This window comes from Drosophila sechellia, chromosome 3L (assembly GCF_004382195.2).
Source record: "Drosophila sechellia strain sech25 chromosome 3L, ASM438219v1, whole genome shotgun sequence".
NCBI lineage: Eukaryota > Metazoa > Arthropoda > Insecta > Diptera > Drosophilidae > Drosophila > Drosophila sechellia.
In genome coordinates, this window is record NC_045951.1 from 17,433,977 (window position 1) to 17,460,411 (window position 26,435).

The following is a 26,435-nucleotide window of genomic DNA, read 5'->3' on the forward strand; positions in this document are numbered from 1 at the left end:
GCCAACCTTCCAAACTTGGCACGCATATGGGTAAGGCCAAAATCGTACCAAATCAAAGGCAGGAATACTAATCAACTTAATTGGAGATATTCAAACCAGTTTGTGGTTTATCAACATAGCCGTCTTATCAAAGAACGAGGTACAAGAACCCTGACCTAAGTCAACTATCAAAATACAGCTTAATACAAAACTTGGCTTATATTTTTCTCGCAATCTCACTTGATCCCTTCAAAAGTTCGTTAAACTTTGATTTGTGCCTTTGCAAAAGCCACATTTTGGTTTTGCTTTCATGGCGGTTGGTTTTGCTTTTGCGCGATTATTTCTGTTGCTGTATTATAGCAGTAAGCTATAACTTTTACTACTATTTTACGCGCACGCTTCGTGACGTCACAGTCGTCGGAGTCGAATCGTTGTCACTTTAAAAGCGCCAAAATCCAGCGAAGCGTTTAGTCGAGTGGAGAAGTCGCTGGGAGAAGGATCGTCGACGATCACTTTTCATCGCTGAGCCATTCAGCTGATATTCGCTGATTTAAGTGTTTAAAATTAAGTGTAAGATGCTAAGACGGTTGAAATAGCGCGATCGCAAAGTTCAAGTATTCTTTTAAATAATTGGATTAAAATAAGTAAAGGTGATCACACCAAGTGCAGTGATTTATGCAGCTCATGTGTCTTCCAGATCATTTTTTAATTCAATTCCCGTATTCTTAATAATAACTAATAATATTTACAATAGTTTAAAGTTTATAATACTCATTGCAAAGCATCAAATAATTATATATGCGAAATTTTAGTTAGCATTGAGCACTGAACCAGTTTTTTTTTTTTTTGTAATATGCTAAACACAGCTCTATCTGAATTGAAAACGCTTTAATGAAGTCATTATAAAAAAGCCATTTTTTTAAGTAAAATGAAAAGCACTCGAAAAAACAAATTACTTTATGGCTACCGAAGAGGTTCAATAAAAAATTTAAGCGATTACGTTAAGAACCACTTTCCTAAAGCGCATATAAGGACCATTAAATTAAATTATACGTTTTGATTCATCTTGGTTTCAACAGTTTTTTGGGCTTTTAAAAACATTGAAGCAAAGTGTAGTGTTTCACAATTATAATTGTCTAACGAAAAATGTTATTGAATGAAAATGAACATAACTATAAGTTGGTTTTTGTATAAGATCGTCAAAATCCTTAAAGTTTTCAATCGCGAACATTTTTCCATTAAAACTTGTTTCGATCGCATCAGTCAGAGGCAGTTGTGTTGTCTTTATACTTAAGAACCTTTCCAATAACGACCGATTAACTTGATCTTAATTGTATCACAAGTGTTTTATCAAGGTCACGATATTAACAACCTGTGAAGGTCATCGCCTACCCGCTGGGCGTTCTCATTCCTAATTACAATTCCACATGTCGTGACGAAAATTCCCATCTCATTCGCACGACTTTCTTGTTAATATACAAATTATGTGGCTTTATTAAAACTCGGCCAAAATGATAAAAAAAACAATTGCACAGCTCATAGATTTTATGGCTTGTCTCGCTTATCTGCCTCGATTTCATGATTGCCAGCTTTTTTATGGCCTATTGCGCGACAATTAAAACACAGTTTTAGCCATGATAAAAAGAAATTACACTCCTCACGGCGAAGGTAAGCCCAAATACAAGCTTGCAAGTGTTTCTCGTTTTATATAATGTCCCAACAATTGTTGCTAAAGCCACCAAAATAAAACGACAATGGTTGAATGAACTTTTTGGCCATATGGCACACTATTCAATGGAATAGGTCAAGAGGGATGAAGTTTGGGGGCAGCGCCTGTGGTAGATGGCTGATTATACAATTGCCAATTATGGCGCGGAAAATTCAACAGATACTGATTATACTGCCTGTGCAATATTATTAAAAAGACTTTTACATGCAGGCATTTCCACATATTGCAACATTTTAAGTGTTTATCGGCGTTTGCAGAGTAAGAGACGCATCTCGGAAATTTTTATTGACTATTTGCTAATATGAAACGTGTACAGACAAATCTTGAGACAGCAAACCCATATTATTGAAAAAACATCAACGATGAAACGAAGTGTTATTAATTCTGTTTAATATGACGGAGCGTAGATTTAATCCAAATTGTGAAGCGAGTCCCTGTAGTTTTCCTCTTTTTGATTCTTGCCGCTGCGTGTGTGTGCTTTTCCTCGTTCTCTTCTCGATAGTCACGCACGGCCACACACTATCAGGGCCACACTCGATCTCAATGTTATTGAAATCTCACAATCGATTACAACTCGTCCTATCGATAAGTCTCGTGAACAGTTGACCATCGATAGGGCGCCTATTTCAAAATATCATTCCCTTCTCCGACAAATATATAAAATATCTATTTATAACATAGATTTTGAAATTATTGGATTGTCAAGGCCGTATTAAAGATGACAACTGGAAAAATCCACGGTCTGCTGGTAGTGAGTACCATATTCAGCCTGGCATTTGGATCTGGATATTCCACAAAACCAAACATAGTTATAATACTAATAGATGACATGGTATGTTCTTGACAATAAACTTTAAATGATTGCCAAAAAGAACCAATTGACATTCCAATTCCAGGGCATGAACGACGTGAGTTTTCATGGCTCGAATCAGATCCTTACACCGAATATAGATGCTCTGGCCTACAATGGCATCCTGCTGAATAAGCATTATGTTCCGAACCTGTGCACACCATCCAGAGCTACTCTGCTCACTGGAAAATATCCCATATACACAGGTAATATGCATTTTACAGGCAAACAATCATTCGATTTCCTTATATCCGAATATTTTCAGGAATGCAGCACTTTGTGATTATCACCGATGAGCCGTGGGGTCTTCCTCAGCGAGAACGCCTTATGCCCGAAATTTTCAGGGATGCGGGCTACTCGACCCATTTGGTGGGCAAGTGGCACTTGGGCTTCTGGCGCAAGGATCTTACGCCAACAATGCGTGGATTCGACCATCACTTTGGCTACTACAATGGCTACATTGACTACTACGACCATCAGGTGCGATTGCTCGACAGGAACTACTCCGCTGGACTGGATTTCCGGCGGGATCTGGAGCCGTGTCCCGAAGCGAATGGCACTTACGCCACGGAAGCCTTTACTTCGGAAGCAAAAAGGATAATTGAGCAGCATGATAAGAGCAAGCCGTTGTTCATGGTGCTAAGTCATCTGGCGGTGCATACGGGCAACGAGGATAGTCCGATGCAGGCGCCAGAGGAGGAGGTTGCCAAATTTCCCCACATCAGGGATCCCAAGCGACGCACTTACGCTGGCGAGTTAACACAACACGTACATATAAAGTAAATCAATATTTATAATCTTATTACTATTTTTTATTACAGGTATGGTTTCCAGTCTGGACAAAAGCGTGGCTCAGACAATTGGTGCTTTGAAGGACAATGGCATGCTGAATAACAGCATTATTCTGCTCTACTCGGACAACGGAGCACCCACGATAGGCATCCATTCCAATGCGGGTTCTAACTATCCCTATCGAGGAGTAAGTAATCCAGGAATATGATCAAAACCATGAAACTAAAATATTCATTCACCTATTTTACATTCAGCAAAAGGAATCGCCCTGGGAGGGTGGCATTCGATCGGCTGGTGCTCTGTGGAGTCCGCTGCTGAAGGAGCGAGGATATGTGTCCAACCAGGCGATACATGCCATCGACTGGCTGCCCACACTGGCAGGAGCTGCCGGCGTTTCCTTGCCGCAGGATCTTCCGTTGGACGGTATTAATCTTTGGCCCATGCTGAGTGGCAACGAGGAACCGAAACCAAGAACAATGATTCATGTACTCGATGAGGTATTCGGCTACTCATCGTACATGAAAGATACTCTTAAGTATGTAAACGGGAGCAGCTTCGAAGGACGATACGATCAGTGGTTGGGTGAACTGGAAACTAACGAAGACGATCCCCTGAGTGAGAGCTACGAAAAGCATGTCTTGGCATCGGATGTTCAAAGCCTACTGGGAAATCGGGGATTAACTGAGGATCGCATCCGACAGATGCGCAGCGAAGCTACCGAAACGTGTCCACCTGTTGAAGGACAAAATCCTCTAGAGCCCCATTTCAAATGTGAACCACTGAAAGCTCCCTGCTTTTTCGATCTGGCCAAAGATCCCTGCGAGCGATACAACCTGGCCCAAATTTATCCACTCCAACTGCAGGAACTTGCCGATGAGGTGGAACAAATTCGGAAGACTGCGATTCCCAGCGCCCGAGTTCCGCATTCTGATTCAAGAGCTAACCCGACTTTCCACAACGCAAACTGGGAGTGGTGGAATAATACGGATACTCAATCAAGTTCCGGCACCTTCTCCATCAATTTATGGCTTGCGATGGTCAGTATTATAGGCTTAGTATACCGAAATCTGTTGTAGTGGTAAGTTCTTACTAGAATAATTTTTAAATAAAAGTTAATTATAGAAAATAGTTTCTCCGTCGTTTGAGTGTGATCTGGTTTTCCAGTTAAATAATAGAAAAGTGCGTATATAATCTGTTGATAATTCACTTTGTAAACAACTTGAAGTTGCAGCGTGAACTATACTTATCTATTTTCCCTCTTCAATAATGTGACTTAAAACAAAAAAAGCCCTAAAAATATGCAACAATATTGCATATATTAAAGCTCTGTTTAAAAACAGCTTAATACGTTTCTGAAATACAAATTTTTACGTAACATGGACATTTTTTCTTTTTTTTTTTGAGTTCATATCACAACTTAATGAGCTAAAGGTGGGTTTCAAATAAAAATATTAATATATAAACATTACCGAAGTGGTTTGGTTTTAACTAATTTTATTGGAAACAACAATGGACAGACATCTAAATTCTCTACAAAGAATTGAAAAGCTCACTTAAAACTAGCAATTGTAATGGTTTGTTGATAATGGTGGCTTAAGACGAAATTTACAAAACTTCATAAAAATAATACAAATTTATGCAACAGATAATAACAATAGAATCCTTACTAAGTTTAATACTCACTAGTTATGCGTATCTAAACACGTATATACATACAATACATAATACAAGCATAATGCAATCATACACTCGGATAATACTCTTAATTTAACTCCAGCGAAGTAAGTTTAAAAATGGGTTTCTTCCGGACTGTGAACCTTGGTATCTGAGTTTCCTGGGTGACCATGGGATTTCCCTCCTCGTTGGCGCTATTCGATCATATTGAATAGTAGACAGGAGAATATCATGCCAAAGATCTAAAAACAAACAAAATACAATTGAGTATTTATTATATAATAATTTTGCTACCGAAGAAAGGCTTTCACTTACCATCAGTATGGCCACCGCTATGGATGTACCTCCAATAACCGCCGCGTGATCCCTGATGAAGTTGGTCGTCACATAGAGGCATCCCTGGTTGTACAGATTCGTAATGGTCGGGAAGATGGTGCACTCCTTGCGCTGGCCACCGAAAAGCTCCTGGCAGCAGGACTCGGGCACTGGTCCGTACCTATTCCAGTCGTGCCACGTATCCACTCCGCAGCACTGTAGTCGCTCCTGGGTCAAATCCCAGGCCTGGGTGATCTCCCTCCTGCTTCCGTATAGGGCCATCGTCGATCGCATTTCCTATGGGATATTGGTAAGGGTTAATGTGCCACCCACGTGTTGTTATCGATGGATTTGCCTCACCTGCCGCATGGTCTGCTGAACTCGTTCGCGGAACACGTAACCCAAGACACCGCCAATTAACATGGTGACGAAAACTAGGGCCACTATTATGAAATACTAAAAAGGGGAAACGAGTGGTTAATTTTTTAGCTAAATGGTGTTTGCTTCATAGAAAAGAAGAAACTGACAACTTTTAGAAGATTACATTAAAATGATAATTTATTTAGGTGGTAAATAAATATGTCCATACAGATATGACTACTCCAAAAATGACAAAGTTAATTATTTAATAAAATAACATTTTTGTTTTAATTGTTTGTTGTTTACTTACTGTTAAGAGGAGGCATTTGACTTCTTTTCCAGCACCAACACAACCCAAAAAGGACACCAGGCAAATGATAATCGATGTAACCAACAGGACGTAGACAGCACCCGAGAAAAGATTCGTACCGAGCAGCTCATTGACGAAACTGCGATCCACCAGAGTCCACAGGGTGAGACAAAACACAATGGCTCCACCCACCTGGATTATACACATAATTTAGTATAATTTATTTATTTACAATTGTTTTTTAATTTAAGAGACTTATAGATACTCACGAATATCACAAAGTTGGCTATGAAAAGACTGTACTTAACGAACTGCCCGCAGCAGTCCATACGCGAACTGAAGCCCATGTCGTCTTCCTTTGAAAGGATAATACATATAAATTAACCAATTCAATGTGTTAAATAGATTTCACATTGTTTACTTTTGTCTACAGGTGAAGAGCCCCAAAAGGAAATTGATGCGGGGAGAAAAATGCAGGGAATTCGGGGTATGATTATATGCAGAGGTTCTTGATGGCGATACAACTCTATATGGTAAAGACAAATAAGAATAATATCACACTTAGCTTTAATTTAGTTAAAGTACTTAAAACTAAGTATACATTTGTTATACTTTGTGAGGTCATTCAATCACATCCCTATGTCTTATTATTAAACCAAGTTAAAAAACTCATCATTCCAAATTCAATGTTACTATTTTGGACCTACTCTCTATTCCTCCAGAAATCTCCAGAATGGACTTTTCAACAAGTTTCTTCCGCGTAAGATTCACTCCACTATATGGGCTGGCTATCTATCAATGGTGTTTGGCTTGGCGAGTGGTGCGCATGCGCAGCTGTGGTTTCGGCCGACTGTTCGCTGTTTCTAAGCCGGGTCCGAACCGCGAAGCGACCGAAGTACGCTTAACCATGACCCACTTTTTGGGAACTGCGACTGCGCAGCGATGCTGCCAACGCAATGCGCCTAGACAAGCGTTCATTATCGGCGGTGGCTGCCAACGTATTGTGGATTTTGTCAGTTACGGCTCTAAAAACTTACTTATGCCGCATTAGGCCCACTTCAAGGGTTCGCCGAGCCGAATTCCCCCCGTTGAAGTTGTAACGATCAAAACAAATAAATCAAAGTAATAGTCTGACCGAAAATTTGTCAGCTAATTGTTGTGGTTTACCTACGCGAGTGCCGCCCCAGCTCTGATTCATCTTGGCGCAGTGCGATGTTCTAAATGCTAATTAAAAGTAATTGCAGGCTGAGCAGTTGCGTACCCCTCCTCCCAACTAGCTGGTAAACGACATCTCATTTCGAGCATTATTCTCCAAATTCAAATTCGAGTTCGCCAGTTAATTGGCGGGGCTATTAAAAAAATGTTCTCACACTGTCTGAATATTTACTATTTTTCATTCGGCGTTATCATGTTGCGAGAATCGTGCCTGAGATGACAGTAAGTCATCCGAAAGTCGCCATTAATGATGGGGCGTTGGAGGCGGAGCGAATCACTATATCTGCTGCTTGTAAGCTGAGACCAATTAAGTTTATGGTAATTGTTCAGCTGTACGTGCTACACATGGTAATAGATCACTTAAAGCTCGGTTTCCAAGTCCTGTCACTCATGGAAAACTTAGAAAATAATCATTAAGTACTATCCACTAAATTTTGAGTTCACTCTTTTATGCTCCTTCCATCCGCTATTATCTATCTGTTAATCTAGGTATAATACCTTTACTAAGTCATATATAATCTTTATTTGTAGCTGATGTTAGCTTAAAAGTTAGTGAGCAGAATCGGTCGAGGCTATAAATATACAATATATACTATTTGTTTATACTCGAAGCTTGAAAATATAGGCATGGATATAGGAAAATGGTCCCAATTGAAGGACCTCTGTATGAAACTGTATATATTATGATTAATTAAAACAAATGAAATATTATCTAATAAGAAAATTCACTTACAAGTTTGCCGTCCCGTAGCACAAACGAAGTTTTCGTTAGGTAACCAATTTTGGCGGTTTTCTTTCTCAGCTTCGTGTATGTAAATTGCCTTCAAATTGTTGTTTTGCAAAAACACAAAGCAAAACAAAAGAAACGGCCACTAATTTTAGTTGCACTTGAATGCACAGAAACTTTGGGAGTGGCTATAAAAAAAGAAGGAAATTATTTTAACCCTTTTAATTAACATTTTGGCGGTAAGAAGTAGAAGAGTTTCTGATTTCACTTTTATTTATAAACAACTTTTTGCTGAATATGCGTTCATTCACTTTTTCTGTCGTTTTTATTCACTTGTTTTAGTGTTATGTCCGTTATTATATGACTAAATATTATTGACAAGATTGGTCTGCTTGTTTTTAAAATTGTTCGTTTCTCTTAACTGCTTTGCTTTACTTCATTCAGATCGAAAGAGCTCGCAAACTTTACATACGCATATATCAATTTATGCCATATTCGTTAATATTTGCTCTCGAATTTTTATGAAACTTTTTTTAATACAGGTTTCTTGCATTTGTTTTGAGCGTCACTCGCAGTTGATAATTGTTATTGAGTTTTTATTCGATTGTTGTTGCTGTTATTGTCAATTGCAGTTCTCCCATGGCAAACAACTTTTTTTTTTGCCGTCTTGCTTTTAACATTTGCTTTTCAAGTTACGTCACGTTGGTCAAGGCAGCATTATCCTTAGCGGAGTTATCACTGTACTATCGGGATATTTCGTGGGGATAAAACAATACGATTCACTTTATGTGTCTCGTTGTGGAGCTCGCCTTACTGGGATTGAGTGGATCCGGGGAGCTATGATACTATGGTGTTATATGTGGTACGGCGACGACTATACCGCTCGAGAGCTCGCTTGGAACTGGTTGTGGGAACAGTCGGGGCGATCGGTTTTTTATTAGTTTCGCTCACAAAGAGCTCCGTTGTCTTTTTCTGGTCCCCGTCTCTCGCTCTCGAAATTACAACAATTCCGACTTGAGCCCCTGTTTTTGGAGGCTTAGCACTGCAGGTGCGAGGAAGATGGGAGTCTCTACTCGCTTACAAACCGCAAATACTTCTGAATGTTTTCGTGCTTCTCTCTTATTTATTCATCTATTTTTCGGCTTCTTTTCACCCTCCTCCCTTTGCGGAGTCGGCATGTGAAAATGCGTTGAGCAAACAAAATATGATCCGTCTCTTCCACAGCCAGCACCTTTGTTTCATTTCGGGCAATTGCAAAATATAAATATTAATAAGCAAGCGATATTTGATATTTGTTTTAGTTTTCGGTCTGCACATGGCAATGTACGGATCAGTGACTTTGGCGACAAATAAATATATCCGAATTGGTTACAGTGTTGTTATAACAGTTCAAGTTTAAATACTTTTCGAACACGGATTATTTGTAATGATTGTTTTCTTTCTTAAGTTGGAACATTTACCTCCATTTGCAACCACATGTATATTCATTATACGAGTATTGAGTTCCTTTTCTCACATTCTAGAATATTAGTTTTAAAGCATGGAACTATCTCAAAAATCCTATTTTTATCAGTTGAAACGGGCCGGATCGGTTTAAATGTGATCTGAATTTATCTTCTGTACTATGTACATATGAATAAAGAAATATATAAATTTATTTGAAAATATTAGAAAAGAACTCAAACATTGCCGAGTCTAGCTTTCTTTCTTGATTTCAAGGGCTTAGGGTTTCAAGAGAGCAAAAGGACAATATACTTATTATCAGTACTACTACTACTACTAATTCTGTTGGTCGAACTCAATTGCTGCGCCGAAGGACAACCTTTGGCAATTAACAGCTTAATTTTCTTGTTAGTCGAACAAATAGTTTTGGCTTAGTTGAGTAATTTTGTAAGCAATTTCCAAGCTAAGGTCAGAAAGTTGGCTGCCAATAGACGAATAGCTCACCCTCCCTACTTACACTCCACAGCACGGTTGAAAAGCGCTCAAATTGTTGGCTTGTTTAGCACTTTTATGGCCGTGTTAACAACAACCACCCGCCACGTACCCGTAATCACCAATGTGTTAGTTGCATGGCAAAAATAAAAATAAATCATAAAAAAAAGAAAAACAATTACTCTGCCTGTTGATTTTGCATCTTATAAACTCGCTGTGGGAACCTTTTGCGTTTTATAGATGCCATAAAATCCATTTCCACACACTCGTCCACAGGCGCCTCGTCATAAAATATTGCTCCGAAATGGAGGTTAGCGACTAGTGCTCAGTTTTTCTTTCTCAAGTGGCCAAGAATCATTAATATTAAGGGGAATTCTTAATTTTAAGCCAGTCAATTTCGCCTATGAACATACACTTACTGAGATCCGATTAGTGTGAGCGAGTTGAAAGCCTCGTTGAGCTCGGCGAAGGTGACAAGCGTCAGAAGCGTTAAATTGTGGCACTTTAACTGATTGGAGTGAGTCAAAAATTGGGGAGGCAAGCAAATGAAATACTGCTAGTGGAAGATATAATTAAAATGTTAGCCGAAGTGCGCATACAACCAAGTTAACACAGCAACATGCATACATCATACATCACCAGATGCAAACTAAAGTGAAACATTGAAAAACATTTTCAAGATTTTTGATTCTCACATGACTTATCATAGCTGCTATAACTCCACTTACTGATCTCGGTATAAAAGCTATCTCAATCACTCAATAATTTGCATATTCCATTAATAAATTAATGAATCTATGGGAATGTGTAGTGCTCGTGAATAATGCATTCCGAAAGTTGAAAGGTTATCAAGAGTTAATGATACAAAATTTATTTTAGCTTAGAGGAGTATTCCCTTATACTATTTTACAGAAAATTCTGAATTAAAATGAATCGCCATAAACAACATTTTCACGCAAAGTGACCTTCCAAAATTCGAACTTGAGGGCTGGCATTTATTTTGGTGGACAACCGCAAAACGCAACTGAATCCCAGATCTTGACCAACTCAAGTCATGTAGTTTTTCACAAGCGCTACACAAGTCCAAACAAACTCCAAGTGCATTCTGTGGCCTCGGGCCAAAGTCATTAAATGGCTAATCAGTTGGTACAATTGTATTCCCTTTTGGCCACCGCTTAGGGCATGTTCCACCTCCTCCCACGAAAACACACAGATATTCGGCAAACAAATAGCCAAAATATACATCTGAGTTTAGTCATGTGCCCGCTAATTGGTCGGTGTCAGCTCCAGTGATTGTACGTGGCGATGTGTCAGCCAAATGCTGAATATAGTGTCTGCCGGATCAGGTCAGGCATTTCCGACCAATATGACAATCTCATGAATCCTAAGTACATAAATATATGAATCATTTAAAAGTATAGTATTTATTTTGCCCAGAAAACGGTCCGACGAAAGTTCTGAGACTGTTTTCGTTTCAGAATTTCAATTTTCAAATACTTACACGAGACTCTCTTCAGATTTCCCTACTGTTATTACTCTGTTAAATTTCTATCCGAAAAAAAATTAATAGTTAGTTGGTTGTGGTAGCTTTAAACGCTTATTATATTTTAATCCTTTTCCTTTATGTTCAATATTAATTATGGCTACATGACAATTAAGTATCTACATATTAAATTTGTTTTTAAATATCAGTAAACTTGTTTAATTCCAATTAATAATATTTCAAAAAAAACATATATATATATATTGTGGCGGCACCTGTAAAGTTTGAAAAATGTAACAAAACACCGTCCCTGTTCTAAATTCTGTTCTAAATAGAATTAGAACATCCAATGAGGGGTACAGGATTTCCGGTATTCAGACTTGGCTAACATGCAGCACTTTGTTCGGAAATAAAATACATTCGATAGTGACTTTGTTGAGAAACCCTAAAGGTAGGCTTCATAAATGTACTAGAAGTTCGAATCCGACTTGCTTAAAATCCACACCAAAATAAATACAACGAATTCATTTAAATGTTTATGTACAGTTTATACATCTCCATACATATCAACCTTACGGACTAATTGTGTGTGTTTGAATTGTTCATTTTGTTACAAATTGCACTAAATCAATGCACTTCATTGATCGATTGAAGTTCTTCGGTTGCCTGACTGGTGGGCTGTGTATGCTTTAAGTACAAAAATCAATATTTTGGAGGCACTTAAACAAACTTAGCCTATTCTGCTTGATTGTAGACGGCGACATTGTTTCTATTCAGTTTAAAATAGACTTTAGCAACTAGGAAGGGGTTTTGATGCTACGATTCACAAGCTATCACTTGGACATATCACAAAACGTGGTTTGGCTCTCTGACCCAGTTAACTGGGGTGTCTGGGGCAGGGTTACCCTCTCACGCTGTTCGACAGGCATTGGCATATTCCACACAATCGTGCAGGGTGGGGAAGATCTCAAAAGGTCCTTCGCTGAGGGCCATACTATGCACCAGGGTATCGTACACCCGATCTACGGGGCTAGCCAACAACAAACGAGCTCCTCGCACCTTCAGCTCCTTGCTGAGATCCGTCAGGGTGCGACACCCCGCCACATCTATGTGTCCGAGCATGGAGAAATCCAGGACGAGCACCTTGAACGCACCTGACGTCTCTTCTAACTTGCCATTGATTGCCTTTCCTCCGTTCTGCGATACTGGGGAATAACTCGATTTGCTGCCCTTGCTGGGACTATTGCTATTGCTGCTGCTAACTTTCGTTGGAGGAATCTTGTCCAGGCCCACGGCCTCGTACAGAGCACGCCGGAAGAACAGGCTGGTAGCAAAGTTTAGCGATCCACTGTAGCGGAAGATGCGGACTTCGGGAACCTGCATGGCGTTTCGGTGCTGGTTGAGATCCATATAGATGCCTGGGGCCTCTGGCATATAGCCCAAAAGGCAGGAGTACGGCTTCAGTCCCTTGATATACAGAGCCAACAAGGAGATGCAGATGCCAATCAAAAGACTGCAAAAGAATGATAAACATAGTATTGTTGGTTTCAAGTGGAAAATTCAAAATTAAATATCAAACACACCCAATATCAATATCGATGATAACGACGCAGAGGAAGGTAGATATCCATGTGAACATTTCCAACTTGCCCTGCTTGGAGAACTTTTTCAATTCCTTGGCCTGCATAAACATCGGCTTCAGTGCCACTATAATCACGCCAGCCAGAACGCACTGAATAAATAGGAATGAACGAATAAATAAAAGTTTAACAATAATTATGCAAAGTATAAGACTCACCCTTGGCAAACTGCTGAAAAAGGGGCCGATCCACATGAGGGTGACCACCACCAGCGAAGCGGAGACCAATGAAGCTATCTGTGAAACACCACCAGTCTGATCCTGGATGACCGATCTTGACAGAGAGCACGCCATGGGAATGCAGGAGAAGCAGCCGCCAACCATGTTTCCAATGCCCATCGCGAACAGCTCCTGATTTGGCCTGACCTCATATCCGTGCTTCTTAGCGAACGTTAGGCCCATGGACATGATTATGGAGTAGGTGACAATGGCAATGGCAATTGAATCTACGGCCACCTTTGGTACAAGATCCAAGCGCGGCAGAACGGGCTCTGGTAAGCCACTGGGTATTTTTCCCACTGGATTCACGTTGTAATCGACATACAGGTTGAACCATTTGGAGATCAATGTGCCTCCGATAACCATGATCAGCTCCGCTGGCAGGGGAAAGCGACACTTTTTACTCAGTCGCGGCTTTAAGATCTCATTGCAGATCATCATGAACGCAATCACAGCCATACAAAAGCCAAAGTTCACAAGATTCGTTTGTGGCACTCCCTTGATCACGTCAATAACGGTGTATATGATCTTGAATGCACCTTTGTGACGCGGTACTGAGATGCCCAGCACATCCTTTAGCTGGGCGGTAACCACGTGACACGCTGCAGCAGTGGTGAATCCATTCACCAGAGGTTCGCTCAAAAGGGATGACAGGGTTCCCAGTCTTAGAAAAGCCATTAGGAGCTGAGGAAGAATTAAATATTAATTTTCTAGGCAAACCTCTTTAAAAGACAACTTACGTTTACAATTCCCACGGTAAGTGCCAAAGAGGTCGCCACCTCTATTTTAGTAATGGGATCCGCATTTAGAGTAGAATTTAAAAGCTGAAAAGGTGATATAGTGGTTGAGGAGACAGAATCCGCAACCGCTGAGGAATTTAATGGCAGGAGTGGGGACGCAGTCGCTGTTCCATTCGATTGCAAACCGAAGGCATCAACAGGCAATATATGATGGTGGTCATCTACGTTGGCATACGTATCCACCACCTTTGCCGTCATCATGCTGGCCACCGCAAAGGTGCCGATGGAGATATGCTTCGAGGTCCCCAGGAACATGTAGGCCAGCACCGGAAACACGGCCATATAGAGACCATTTCCAGCCGAAACTCCCGCCAAAATGCCATAAGCCATGCCGTGAGGTATGTTCATGATGGCGACGGTGAAGCCGGCGATTATATCGCCAGGAAGATCTCTCCTGGGTGAATACTGGGGTAGCCATTGCAGAATGGGAATCACGCCGGTGAAGAGTGCAAAGAAGTTCCAGCTCTGCCAGCAGTTTCGCAGCGAGGAGGGTATGCTCTTGTCCCTGGCCGCATATCCTGTTTGCTTTATCACCACCTCATGGGTCAGCACATCCCGGTGAATGCTATATTTTGGCTGGATCTTTGGCTTGCTTATAACACTGCCACCGTTTCCATTTGAATTGTTATTGTTCAGTGGCTTGGTTCTGCAAGAAGGAAGGAAGTAAGTATCTTTAAAAGCGAACAAAATATCACTTTTATATTACTCACTCTGGACTCTCTTTATCACTAGGCATTTTGGCTATATCTTCCACTACTTCTATGTCTTTTGGGTTCCTCCCGCGTTCCACATTGGTGTCTGTAAAGGGATGAATGCGTAGGTCGCAATGGAATTGCAACTGCCTGAAGCGTGAAACTGGACAACTTGGATTCGGATAAGCGTCTTTGGGTCTCTTGGGTATTGTTCCAGTGGCTTTGTTTGATGGAACCTCTTCGGTATAGCCAATGGGTACTAATAGGGTACCAGATTCGTTGTTGATATGTGAATCTTGGAAATTGTTGTCTATTGGTAAGTAGCGTCGTCTTTTCTGGCGATCGTGTAAGTATTTTAATCGCTTCCAAGCTCCTTTGGGCAGGTTTTGAAGATGGTGTTTCGGTTTCTGAAAAGAAGAATGACAGAATGATAGTTATGCTGAAAATTCGTTTCCATATTGCTTAATAGACTTTATAATTATGTGCTTCATACGTAGTTTAACAAAATCAATTTCTTTTAGGCAGTCCAATGTCCGTTTGAAAAGGAAAGAAACTTAGTGAAGTACGTTTGTGGAATAAATTAACTTGTATTTTTCAATTCATCTTATCTGAGAGCAATTACTTTCTTTAAGCTTCTAAAGATTTTTAAGTACTTGTCTTAATTTGTTTTCTTATCACCATTGATACTTTCAAGAAAAGAGATAGGAAACGGAAAATTTTTCGGCAATCCACTTGTAGCTTATTATATTAAACACTGAATCGCGTATTTTGCAACACCTGTTAGATAACATCGACCAACCGCAACCGATTATCATCACTTTCGATCGCAGAACAACGGGCTCCCAAGCTACTAACCTTAACAAACTCGACACACGACTGAGGCATCTATCATCATCGTACGATAATTTATAACAATATCCCCGAGTTCGCGGACATTTTTGGCATTGTATCCAAAAATGTCCACGAACTCGGGGATCGTGATTTCGTACCAAATGCTAATTGGTTTAATGATTTGATCAACATTTGTTCTCTGGGTGACCGCAAGATTTAGTCAAAATCAGTTGAATTCCCTGAAGAAGTTTTCGCTATCGGCCATTATTACGCATACGCAACGTTGACAAGTGCCCACCGTTGACGTATTTCCTAGAGATGTTCATCATCAATTACAGTCTGGCGAAAGCCACTTGCTAAGTGCTCAATAAAGTAACATACACCTGTGATAAAGGGCATAACAGTAGAGGGCATTTTACCCGTTTTGTCATTCGTTCCATTCGCTCAAACCATAATCACCTATAATAATCGGTTCATGGTAGATAGCTTTTATGACCAAGGTCTAAGCTAGAACCAACATATATAAAATAGAGGGTTTATGAAGAGCAAATAGGGGACTTAGTGGAATAACTGAAAAGCTGTAAGCAAACTCGGTTACAAAAAGTTGGATTGTACTAGGTTGTTAAGCTGTTTACTCAATTTGAATGTAAAGATCTAAAGTTTATGTAGTCGTAATGGTTAATGAAATACATTACAATAAAATATCATTTAATAATAGAATCAAAACGACATTAGTCATTACAAATGAAGTGTTGCACACCCGCTATTACTTATAATTCCACTCTTTAAAGCCCCGTTGCCAACTGACACAATTCCTGCTAAGTGACCACAAAAAGGCACTCCATAAACCAAAGTAAACAACTTCACAAACCGGATCTACAAAGTGACAGCCAGACATAACAACAAATACGACAAAAAATATATTTTGAAAGCTGTGTTCGGCAACGCCACTTGCACCACAGATATAATACTTCCCCAGTTTTTCAGTCGCGATCTGCTGAAAACCTTGCCGCCAATGTCAAGTTCAACGATTTGCAAGTTGATTGAAAAACCAAAAGTATCGCCAGTTATATGCTAAGTATTTGGAATCGATCAGTGGATCAAAAGATCACTGGCCTACCGAGATCAACTGCCTCAATTGCATTTGCATTTTAAATTAAGGCATGTGAATTGAGTCTCACACAGATTATACTCTTAAAAATAAACCAACTCATTCGCCATCTACCGGATTTCGTTACGGTTCGATTTAGCAAAATCAGTTTATGTTCCACAACTTGAATTTCCAAAATCGGCGGTAATTGTTTATTTCTCTCTCTTTTCGCTCGATTTTCGAAAGTAATGACTAACACGTTTATTCCCATAAAAACGAGCTTATTATATATAGAACAAACACCTACAATCCGGTTTAATTGTGATGCCCCTGGTTCATTGTTGTACTGCCGTTACTGCGGTTACTGTGGAAACAGCGTGAAAAAAAACGGGATTCCACAATTGGCCCAATCCAAATGGCTTATGCAATGGGCCCAAACGCACATGACCACATCGATATTAGCTCAAAAGAGAGCCGAAGGGAAGGAAGATGTCTTATATATAGATATATACATATGTCGGGTTAAGAATATCAGGGTCCTCGCCGTCCGTCCGTCCGTCCATATCAGCGTTGCTCATAACTCTTTTCACAATATAATTTTTATGCAGCTGTGCGCAGTCAACGAGTCCACTTGCGTCTGCTTTGGCTTCTCCACGATTAATGACCTCACTCCCGTTTCGTGCAGCCTGCTTTGTCTCTTCTCAATTTTTGGCATTTCCTTTTCATTATATAGTTTTCCCTTTCTAACCAAGCAGCGCAAGTGGCCACGTTCAGCAACAGCTCTATCGCTCTCGTTTTTGCAAAGTCCTAGATAATTCATCTATTCATCCTCACACATTGACAATAAATAGGAACACGCATAATAGCAAAGGGAACATGGAGAAGAAGTAAACGGCGACTAAACGCATTCATTATTTTCGCCACGTGTTCATAAATAGGAACACGCATAATAGCAAAGGGAACTTGGAGAAGAAGTAAACAGCGACTACACGCATACTCATTATTTTCGCCACGACACGGCCATTCTGACATTTACACGTCCTCGTGTAAGCTTTTGATACCGAGATACCAAGATATCAAGATCACATACTTTCATCACTATTCAATAACATTTAATTTCCATAGTTTGACTTTATTAGGTGTATTTCTTAAATCTTAATTCTGTGAAGAAACAAAACAGCTTTTTTTTTCATGGTTGCTGGGATAACTTATTCTATTTTCATATTCAGTTCCATTGATCAGTAATACATCAGCTTACAAATTATCTTAACATTATCATTTATCGATTTCTATATATCGATCTTCCGCCAGTTCACACACACTTAATTATTAATTCAATCCAAACTCATCGTCTCTCCTGGACGGATAACTCACAATTCATCGTCTCACCTGACGGATAACTCACAATTCATCGTCTCACCTAGACGGATAACTCACAATTCATCGTCTCACCTGACGGATAACTCACAATTCATCGTCTCACCTAGACGGATATCTCTCGTTCACAAAAGAACTCATTGGCGGGCTTTTCTTTTCATTCAACTGTTTCTATATTTCAGCTATTGCTCTACATTCTCGTTTAACTCATTCGGGATTTCTGCATCCGGCATTTTACGTATATCTTCATGGCAATACTTGAACGATCGGTTACTCGTCAACGACTTTAGTGTATACCTGTCACCCTCTAATACTTCAGTTACCAAAAACGGTCCTCTGAATTTCGGATCTAACTTAGTTTGGTGTCTTTCTTCATTCCTCAATAGCACATAGTCACCTACGTGGTGTTTGTCAACGGCTGCCCTACTGCTATCAAATCGGGATTTGTCGTAAGACGCTAAGGATTTCATATTTTCTGTCGCATGAGCTCTAACAGTTGCCAAATCTATTTCACATTCGGTCTCACATGGGGGAACTAATCCAAGGGGTCGAGCCTGTTTACCAATTAACATTTCTAACGGACTTGCCTCAGTGGCACGAGAAATTGTACAATTCAGTGCAAGTTGGACTTCGCCAAGTGCGTCCTGCCACGACCGTTGACTTGATTCTACCACTGACAACAAATTTTTCAGTGTTTCCATCACCCGTTCCACTTGCCCATTTGCACGGCTCATTCCCGTAGCAATCAAGTGAAGTTCAACTTTCTGCGATACGCAAAACTCGGAAAACTTAGAGCTAGTAAAACATCTGCCCTGGTCGGCGATGATGCGATCTGGTACTCCAAATAAGGATATAGAAGATTTCATAGCATTAACACAGCTTTCGGCATCTATCTTTAAGGTGTGATACAGATAAACAAACTTTGTATAGGCATCGATCTGAACAATGACATACTCTTTCAAATCGCTCTTGCCGCTTAATTTACCCGTTATATCTATGTGGATGGTGTGCCACGGTATACTTGTCTTCGGAATGGAATGAAGTTCCGCCTGAACCTTCCCGGAAGATGATTTCACTGATCTACAAGTTATGCAGTTTGAAACAAATTTTCGAACATACTTGTTCATTTTAGCGAACCAATAATACTGGTACACTTTATCAAGTGTCTTTTGCCACCCTAAATGCATTATCGACTCGTGTACCTGGTTAATTACTGACCACTTGAAAGCTCTGGGTACAACTGGTAAATAACTTGTTCTACCTCGTCTTTGGACCTTGCGATATAATACACCTTTTCGCAAATCATACGTTTTGGCCAAATTTTCAGCCAATTCATCTGACTCCAATTTGTTAACTATTTCTATTATCTCAAGGTCTAACCGTTGCTCAGCAAGAAGCCAAGTACTTGAAATTTCAGACAGATTTACTCGTTTTTCGGGAATCTTGTTTATTGACAAAATGTGTTCGGGTGATAAAGGATTTCTTGATAGGAAATCCACATGAGCCATACGCCTTCCCTCTCTATATTGAATTTCGAAATTAAACGATTGTAAGTAGGCCCACCAGCGGTGAACTCTGGGTGTTAAATCTATTTTTGTGCGAGAAGCTTTTAATGAATTGCAGTCTGTATAGACAACGAACTCACGGCCAATTAGGTAATGGCGAAAATGTTTAACGGCTTTTACCACTGCCAAGGTTTCCAGCTCGTAGGAGTGATATCTAGATTCAACAGAGGTAGTTGTTTTGCTGAAGTATTCGATTACATGGGGCTTACTTTCTATACGGTGCAAAAGTATCGCTCCATATCCACAGGCACTTGCATCAGTGTGCAACTCAATAGGATATTGCGGGTCGAAGATTACCAGAACAGGTTCATTTGTGAGGATCGTCACAACTTTAAGTCTGATCTCTTCCAGCTCAGCGCTCCATGTAATCTTGCCGCTACCAGAGGAAAGTGAATACAATGGTTTCATAAGTTGGGAGAATCCAGGCACGAATTTGCGAAAGTAAGAGGCCAAGCCAATGAATTGTCTAACGCCGGAGACAGTTTGAGGAGGAGGCAAGGAGCTTAATGAAGCTATCTTTCGCACATTCGGACGAATTTCTCCAGCTCGCACTTCATAGCCCAAATACTGAACCGTTGTTTTGAGAAAACTGCATTTAGAAAGGTTAAAGGTAAAACCAGCCTTTGTAAGAACATTCAAAACAGTTTTTAACCTTTCCAAAGCCAATTCCTTGGTTGGCGATACTACCATTATGTCGTCCATGTAAACGATTACAAAAGAGTTAGCAAGGTCACCAAGTGCATTTATGACTGCGCGCTGGAAAACAGATGGCGCATTTTTGAGGCCAAAAGGCATTGTAAGAAATTCAAATTGGCCGTCTGGGGTCACAAATGCAGTATATTCCACGGATTCAGGGTGAATCGGGATTTGGTGGAAACCACTTGCCATATCCAGGCATGTGAAATAATTTGCTCCGCGAAGTCTAGCAATTTGATCGCTGATAAGCGGCAAGGGGTATTTATCCGAAATCGTGTTCGAGTTTAGCTCTCTAAAATCAACACATAGACGGTCGGTTCCGTTCTTCTTTTTGACGAGCAACATGGGGCTAGCAAAGGGAGAGCAACTTGGGCGAACAATATTACATCTTATCAATTCGCTCACCTGCATTCGCACTACTTCTCTCTCTTCGGGGCTAAGTCTATAAGGTCGGCGCTGAACAGTTTTAGTTGGATCAATCAAACGGATTTTCATTTCGCCTGTATTTACTCGAGTATGAGGTATCCCGTTGGTAAATGAAGTCGAGTGCTTTTCAAGTAACTCAATTAATTGAGCTTTCTCATTGTCGACTAATTCGGTGTCAATATCGGACAAAGTAAACGATCGCTCAGTAACGGAACAATTATTAACAGTTTTTGATTTTACAACTTTAAAATTATCGGATGTCAAAATTACATAAAAGCCTTGTTTAAGTATTTCTCGCCCTATCAGAATATCATTCCTCATTTGCTCGTTCGGGACTACATGAAATAATATTTCCATAATATTTTCGTTTATAGTGACTTCACTCAAGATTTGCAATGTACTGCACACACTGCCACCACCAATGCCTTTTATCATTACAGTATTGTTTATACGTTTACCAGATAACTTATTGCTAATGTCGTCTTTAATAAGGGAGCACTCTGCACCGGAATCGAAACAAATTGGATAGATCTCACCTCGTTGATGCAAGCTTCCCTTTGGCTCAATCACACAACATTGGTTAACAGTCTTCTGTTGAGTCACATCTTGTTTGGCTGCACTTCCGTTTTTCGGGCACTGGTTGGAGAAATGTCCCGGTTGGCCGCACCGATAGCACGTAACATTTGATTTTTCACGCTGCGGTTTCGCCTGTCTATCTTGTCGCATTTTACTTCGGCATTCAGCAATTCGATGTCCCGGCTTTGAACAGAAGTGGCATACAACTGGCGATGCCTTACGGTTCTTCTGGTCAGGTCCAAGGTTGTCATCTCGAGCATGTCGCTTCTTGTCGAACGTAAACGCTTTTAACTCCGCCTGTAGCTTACTTCTGGTACGCACATTGGATGTGAAGAGGACGCGCTGCAAACGACTGTCAATGTTTGCCATATGCGCAAGAACAGTTGTAACGGCAATTTCTTCTATTTCCATATTCCGCCACTTTGTAGTCAGCGTCGTCACCAGCCGACTCGCATACACCGCGTAACATTCATCGGCAGTCGGGCGGCTGTTGAGTAAATTTAAAAACGTAGCGGCCGGCGTCTCTTCGGTTTCAAAGCGCTGCAGAAATAATTCCTGGAACTCTTGCCAAGTCATACCCTGGTACGAGATTTGTGTTAGCCACTGAGATGCAGTTCCTTCCATGCAGTTACTTAGTGCGATGATCAATTTACTTCCTTTAAGGGGGTGCTCAGTTAGAATTATATCGGTTGTTGAACACCACTTTGCTGCCTCTACGCATGCAGCATCAGGGTTAAATTTGGGTAGCTTAACATCATAACTAGGTTGCTGCTCACGTGCCGGCGTCACTTGCATGATTTTTACAAGTTCAGCAAAATTCCGATTTTGCATTTCCACTACTGCACGCCACTGATCCTCAGAAAATGCAGGGTGTGGCACAGATCCCACTTCTGATGTCGGGTTAAGAATATCAGGGTCCTCGCCGTCCGTCCGTCCGTCCATATCAGCGTTGCTCATAACTCTTTTCACAATATAATTTTTATGCAGCTGTGCGCAGTCAACGAGTCCACTTGCGTCTGCTTTGGCTTCTCCACGATTAATGACCTCACTCCCGTTTCGTGCAGCCTGCTTTGTCTCTTCTCAATTTTTGGCATTTCCTTTTCATTATATAGTTTTCCCTTTCTAACCAAGCAGCGCAAGTGGCCACGTTCAGCAACAGCTCTATCGCTCTCGTTTTTGCAAAGTCCTAGATAATTCATCTATTCATCCTCACACATTGACAATAAATAGGAACACGCATAATAGCAAAGGGAACATGGAGAAGAAGTAAACGGCGACTAAACGCATTCATTATTTTCGCCACGTGTTCATAAATAGGAACACGCATAATAGCAAAGGGAACTTGGAGAAGAAGTAAACAGCGACTACACGCATACTCATTATTTTCGCCACGACACATATATAACTGAAATAGTGTAGTAAATACAAGCGCCTGGGCAAAATCGCTGCTGAATTCTTATCGAAAGTGTCCACTCGGCTTATCAGCAACACGAGCACTTCCATCAGCCTCGGTAATCAATGTTTTAACCTCGGCACAGTCACAAAAACCCCTATTCAGCCGACTAAAACATGTTTGTTCATTAATAAAAAGTTCCTAAATATTAACTTTTAATCGGAAAACAATTGAATATGTTGCGGTGCGCAATATTAGGATGTACATACGTATAAGGTTATATACAGACGGTATATTCCAGCTTAATTTGTCAACCGTTTTAGTTTTAAGTCTGTTTTGAAGAAATGACAGTTGTTAAAACTGGATTTAGGCATTTCACATTTTTTAAGTAAGACCTCGGTGTTGGCTTTAAGGCTTTTCGTTTCCAAGTTACGAAAGGTCGAGTTCAAAATTAATTGAAAATACTCATACTACTGCAACTGAAAGTGCTTAACTCGTTATGTTTTGCTATATAAATTTAAGGGGATTCCAGCACACAGGTGCTTGTCGATATATTGACCCGCGTCTTATCAGTTACTAATGGCCATGAAATAGTTAGAGTTTGCTTTAGCGATCCCACTTTTGTAGGCACCATATGTGCAGTGCGTTTGATATCAAAATATTGATTGCGTAAGTGGGCAAAGCGAATGTCACAGATAACGCAGACAATTTTGAAACGAACTTAGGGTAATAAAATCGGTGGATCGGAGATACGTACTTCAATCATGTTGATTGATCCGTCGTGACTTTAGCTGCCGCACTTGCACCGACTTCTTTGTTCTGGGTAATGAAGAAAACTGAGGCAAATACTAAGATTCGGATCAGATTCGGGGTCTCCGTTTTCCACATTCAGCTGATGCTGTCTACTTAATGTGATAAAACTGACGTTGAAGTACATAAACGGGCATTTCTTGGCAAAATATTTGCCTGGGATTTGGAGAAAATTTACGGAGCACGCGAGCTTTTGTATTACCTTTATTTTTTATAGAAATAATATAAAAGGTAAGCACTGGTTTATGAACTCAGTCTTTATTTATAGAAAGATGGTAGCGTACTAAATAATCGTGGCAATATTTACCCATGTACATATGTATATAGCAAGTGATTTGCCTGATTCATTCAGCCAAAAAAATCATGTTTGTCCAACAAAATATTTCACAAGTAAAAAGTGAGTCACTTTCATTAAGCCCAAAATAAATTGATAGAAAGCGTAGACATGCGCTGTTATTTTATCATGTTCATCATAAAACAATTTGACATTTAGTGACCCCTTTTGTATACATTTTGATAACTCTTTGGAATTTAAGGTCACAGATAAAATAACATGCAACATATAAAAAACATATTAAACTCCTTATGTAAATGGCTAACGATTTGTTTTAGTTATGAGAACTCTTTGAATTTAAGAATTTTTTAAAATATTTAAATATTCAATTTGACGCCTTACTTATGAGTAAAGCAATTGACTTGCGAAAGTTGAACTGCATATTTAAGATTCTTGTTTAAATATATATAATATATAAAAAAATAAATCAGCAGTAATTCGATGTGTTATATACCAGTAAAGTCAGAGCTCAATACGCTATAAACTGGTTGCCTTTGGGGTTGGATATTAAACTATATAGGGCATTTATGCAAGTGCCGCGCCCTTATCGCCAGATTAACCCTTGCTGGCGGAGTACAGTTCCAGTTTCATCATCGATTTGACCACAGAACTGCAAAAACAATGAGTGCTACACATTTTCCTTGATTATGTTTAGCTTCCGTTGTATATGAATTGCATTCATGTTCATCGTTTGGACTTTGAGTTTCCCTTGTTTAGCTTCTGTAGAAGTGCTGGTGCGGCAGTTGGCAGATTTTTTATATGTCTTTGTTTAGATTTCGATTGTGCGGCATTTATTTATTTCTGTGTGACGAAGGGAGGGGGTAGTAGGGGAAGAATTGGGGCTGCAACATTTTCAATTTTCCCTATTGTGCGCACGCACGAACTTCGGACAACGCAGTGGAAACAAAGCAAATGAAATCAATTGAAACATCGTTGATTGATCAAAAATGATGAGATAACTCGGTACTGTAATATTTATTTCCAGAATGAATTTATTAAAAATACAGATATTTTTAAAACACATTAGTTGTGAAAATAATATTATTCTTATATATTTCATTCAGATATAAGCTTCTGTGTGCGCGTATACTTCCTCAAATGCAAGTTATATATAGCCACGCGATATGTGATATTTCCCGGCACAATATGAGTGCTATCATTAATCCCTCAGTTTCCCTATTTATTACTATAGATTCTTATTGCAAATATTGTGTGCTATTAGCTGCGAAAACTTCAATCCTAAATCCAAAACAGGTGGTTTTAATCTTGAGCTCAAGGCAACCGACTATTGGCAATCTTTACAGCTCACGTATAGGTGATAATGTTTAAAAATAATCTGTGTAAATTACCGATTGATTGATAAGTAATTCACAAGTTTTATTCGCTTCATTGTGGGAAAGTAAAAGGCTATATTTTTATATTTGCCAGAAAGAAAATATAATTATAGATTATAGAAAGTATATAACTGATTTAAATCTGGTTCTGTATTCGTAACCCATAATTTTTACAAAAAGACCAAGACATTTGTTAAGGGGAATTTTTGAGAAATAATTGCCTTTACAATTGTGCACTTCGTGTGTTGCATAATATTTACATTTTTTTTTCAGACCAAAAAACCAATTTGTTTCCATTCACTATTTGTTCTCCCCAGCGCGGTGGGCTTATCAACAAATCCCAATAAGTGTAGGGTATTCCGAACGGGCGACGCGACAGGTTGGCAAAAAGTCGCCAAAACGGAAGAATGACATAAACATAGTATATACATGATGTACTATAACGCTTATATACTAAATATTATATATACACTATGTGTGTGTGTCAAGTGCAAGTGCACCGAAAACAACAGAGAGGGCTCACAGAAACAATAAAGCCAATGAAAAAGCTGAAAAATACGCAATTAACGTGATTGTCCCCAAATTGACGAGAAATCGAAAGGCAACGGCGGAAGTGAGAAAATGTTGGGCAATACAAATGAATGTGAAAACATGTCGAGAATGGAAGAATCTTTGTGGCCTTTACCTTTGGGAAACTACATTAATTTTTAGTTGGCACTCGATTCGGGTACAGCTGTTGCTGTTGTTGTTGTTCTTGTAGTCGTCTGTACTGCCGTTTTCGATTTGTTGGCACCTTCAACTTTTGATAGCGCCTTTGTTATTGTTGTATCACTTGTTGCCAATAAAAAATTGATTAACACTTTTCTGGCGCATGCATCGCAAATATGCTGAACTTTGAGCACTGTTTAGCGACTTTTTGTTCTGCCAAAACGATTATCACTTATATAAAACCGGCTAAAAGGGCCGCAAATTAATAGCCAACACTGTAAGCTCTGCTTTGTTATTTCAATAATATTTATTTTCGCTTATTTAACCCCGCAGGTTTAGTATCTCTTTCTGTTTTAAATGCCGAAAAGCGTCGCTTGCGACACACGTAAAAGTATTTCTTTGTCTTTATATATGAAGTTGTTGCTGCAGTTGTTGTTGTTGCTATTGGGGGGTCGAACGCCAAAAAAAGATGCTCGCGCCAAAAACTAAATGTGTGGAAAATCCGCGACGGAAGCAAAACAGCGTCCGACTGACCCAGTAAAACTGAAGAAAAAAGTATTTCAACTCACATTGTGG

General features: G+C 39.8%; 3 protein-coding genes across 5 annotated transcripts; 1 reads left to right on the forward strand and 2 right to left on the reverse strand.

The window, feature by feature from the left end:
- Nucleotides 1-441: 441 nt before the first annotated feature.
- Nucleotides 442-4,478, forward strand: LOC6606148 (arylsulfatase B). 2 transcript variants are annotated; one of them, XM_032718428.1, is made up of 6 exons: nucleotides 442-549; nucleotides 2,390-2,540; nucleotides 2,605-2,764; nucleotides 2,824-3,309; nucleotides 3,380-3,537; nucleotides 3,605-4,478. In XM_032718428.1, exons 2-6 carry the CDS (start codon nucleotides 2,427-2,429, stop codon nucleotides 4,424-4,426), a joined length of 1,740 nt encoding a protein of 579 aa, XP_032574319.1. In that variant the 5' UTR covers nucleotides 442-549; nucleotides 2,390-2,426; the 3' UTR covers nucleotides 4,427-4,478. The 2 variants fall into 2 exon arrangements, with proteins under 2 accessions (XP_032574319.1, XP_002030956.1); XM_002030920.2 differs by having other exon boundaries at nucleotides 463-549; nucleotides 2,415-2,540.
- A 521-nt stretch (nucleotides 4,479-4,999) lies between these two features.
- Nucleotides 5,000-8,868, reverse strand: LOC6606149 (CD151 antigen). 2 transcript variants are annotated; one of them, XM_032718430.1, is made up of 8 exons: nucleotides 8,766-8,868; nucleotides 7,958-8,139; nucleotides 6,431-6,535; nucleotides 6,279-6,365; nucleotides 6,010-6,201; nucleotides 5,700-5,795; nucleotides 5,340-5,636; nucleotides 5,000-5,266 (listed from the first exon to the last, which is right to left on the reverse strand). In XM_032718430.1, exons 4-8 carry the CDS (start codon nucleotides 6,354-6,356, stop codon nucleotides 5,219-5,221), a joined length of 711 nt encoding a protein of 236 aa, XP_032574321.1. In that variant the 5' UTR covers nucleotides 6,357-6,365; nucleotides 6,431-6,535; nucleotides 7,958-8,139; nucleotides 8,766-8,868; the 3' UTR covers nucleotides 5,000-5,218. The 2 variants fall into 2 exon arrangements, with proteins under 2 accessions (XP_032574321.1, XP_002030957.1); XM_002030921.2 differs by lacking the exon at nucleotides 6,431-6,535.
- A 3,024-nt stretch (nucleotides 8,869-11,892) lies between these two features.
- LOC6606150 (solute carrier family 26 member 10) lies at nucleotides 11,893-26,399 on the reverse strand. Its single transcript, XM_032717883.1, has 6 exons — nucleotides 25,837-26,399; nucleotides 14,738-15,126; nucleotides 13,968-14,673; nucleotides 13,168-13,911; nucleotides 12,953-13,101; nucleotides 11,893-12,882 (listed from the first exon to the last, which is right to left on the reverse strand). The coding sequence occupies exons 2-6, from the start codon at nucleotides 14,761-14,763 to the stop codon at nucleotides 12,279-12,281; spliced, it is 2,229 nt and encodes a 742-aa protein (XP_032573774.1). The 5' UTR covers nucleotides 14,764-15,126; nucleotides 25,837-26,399; the 3' UTR covers nucleotides 11,893-12,278.
- Nucleotides 26,400-26,435: the final 36 nt, after the last annotated feature.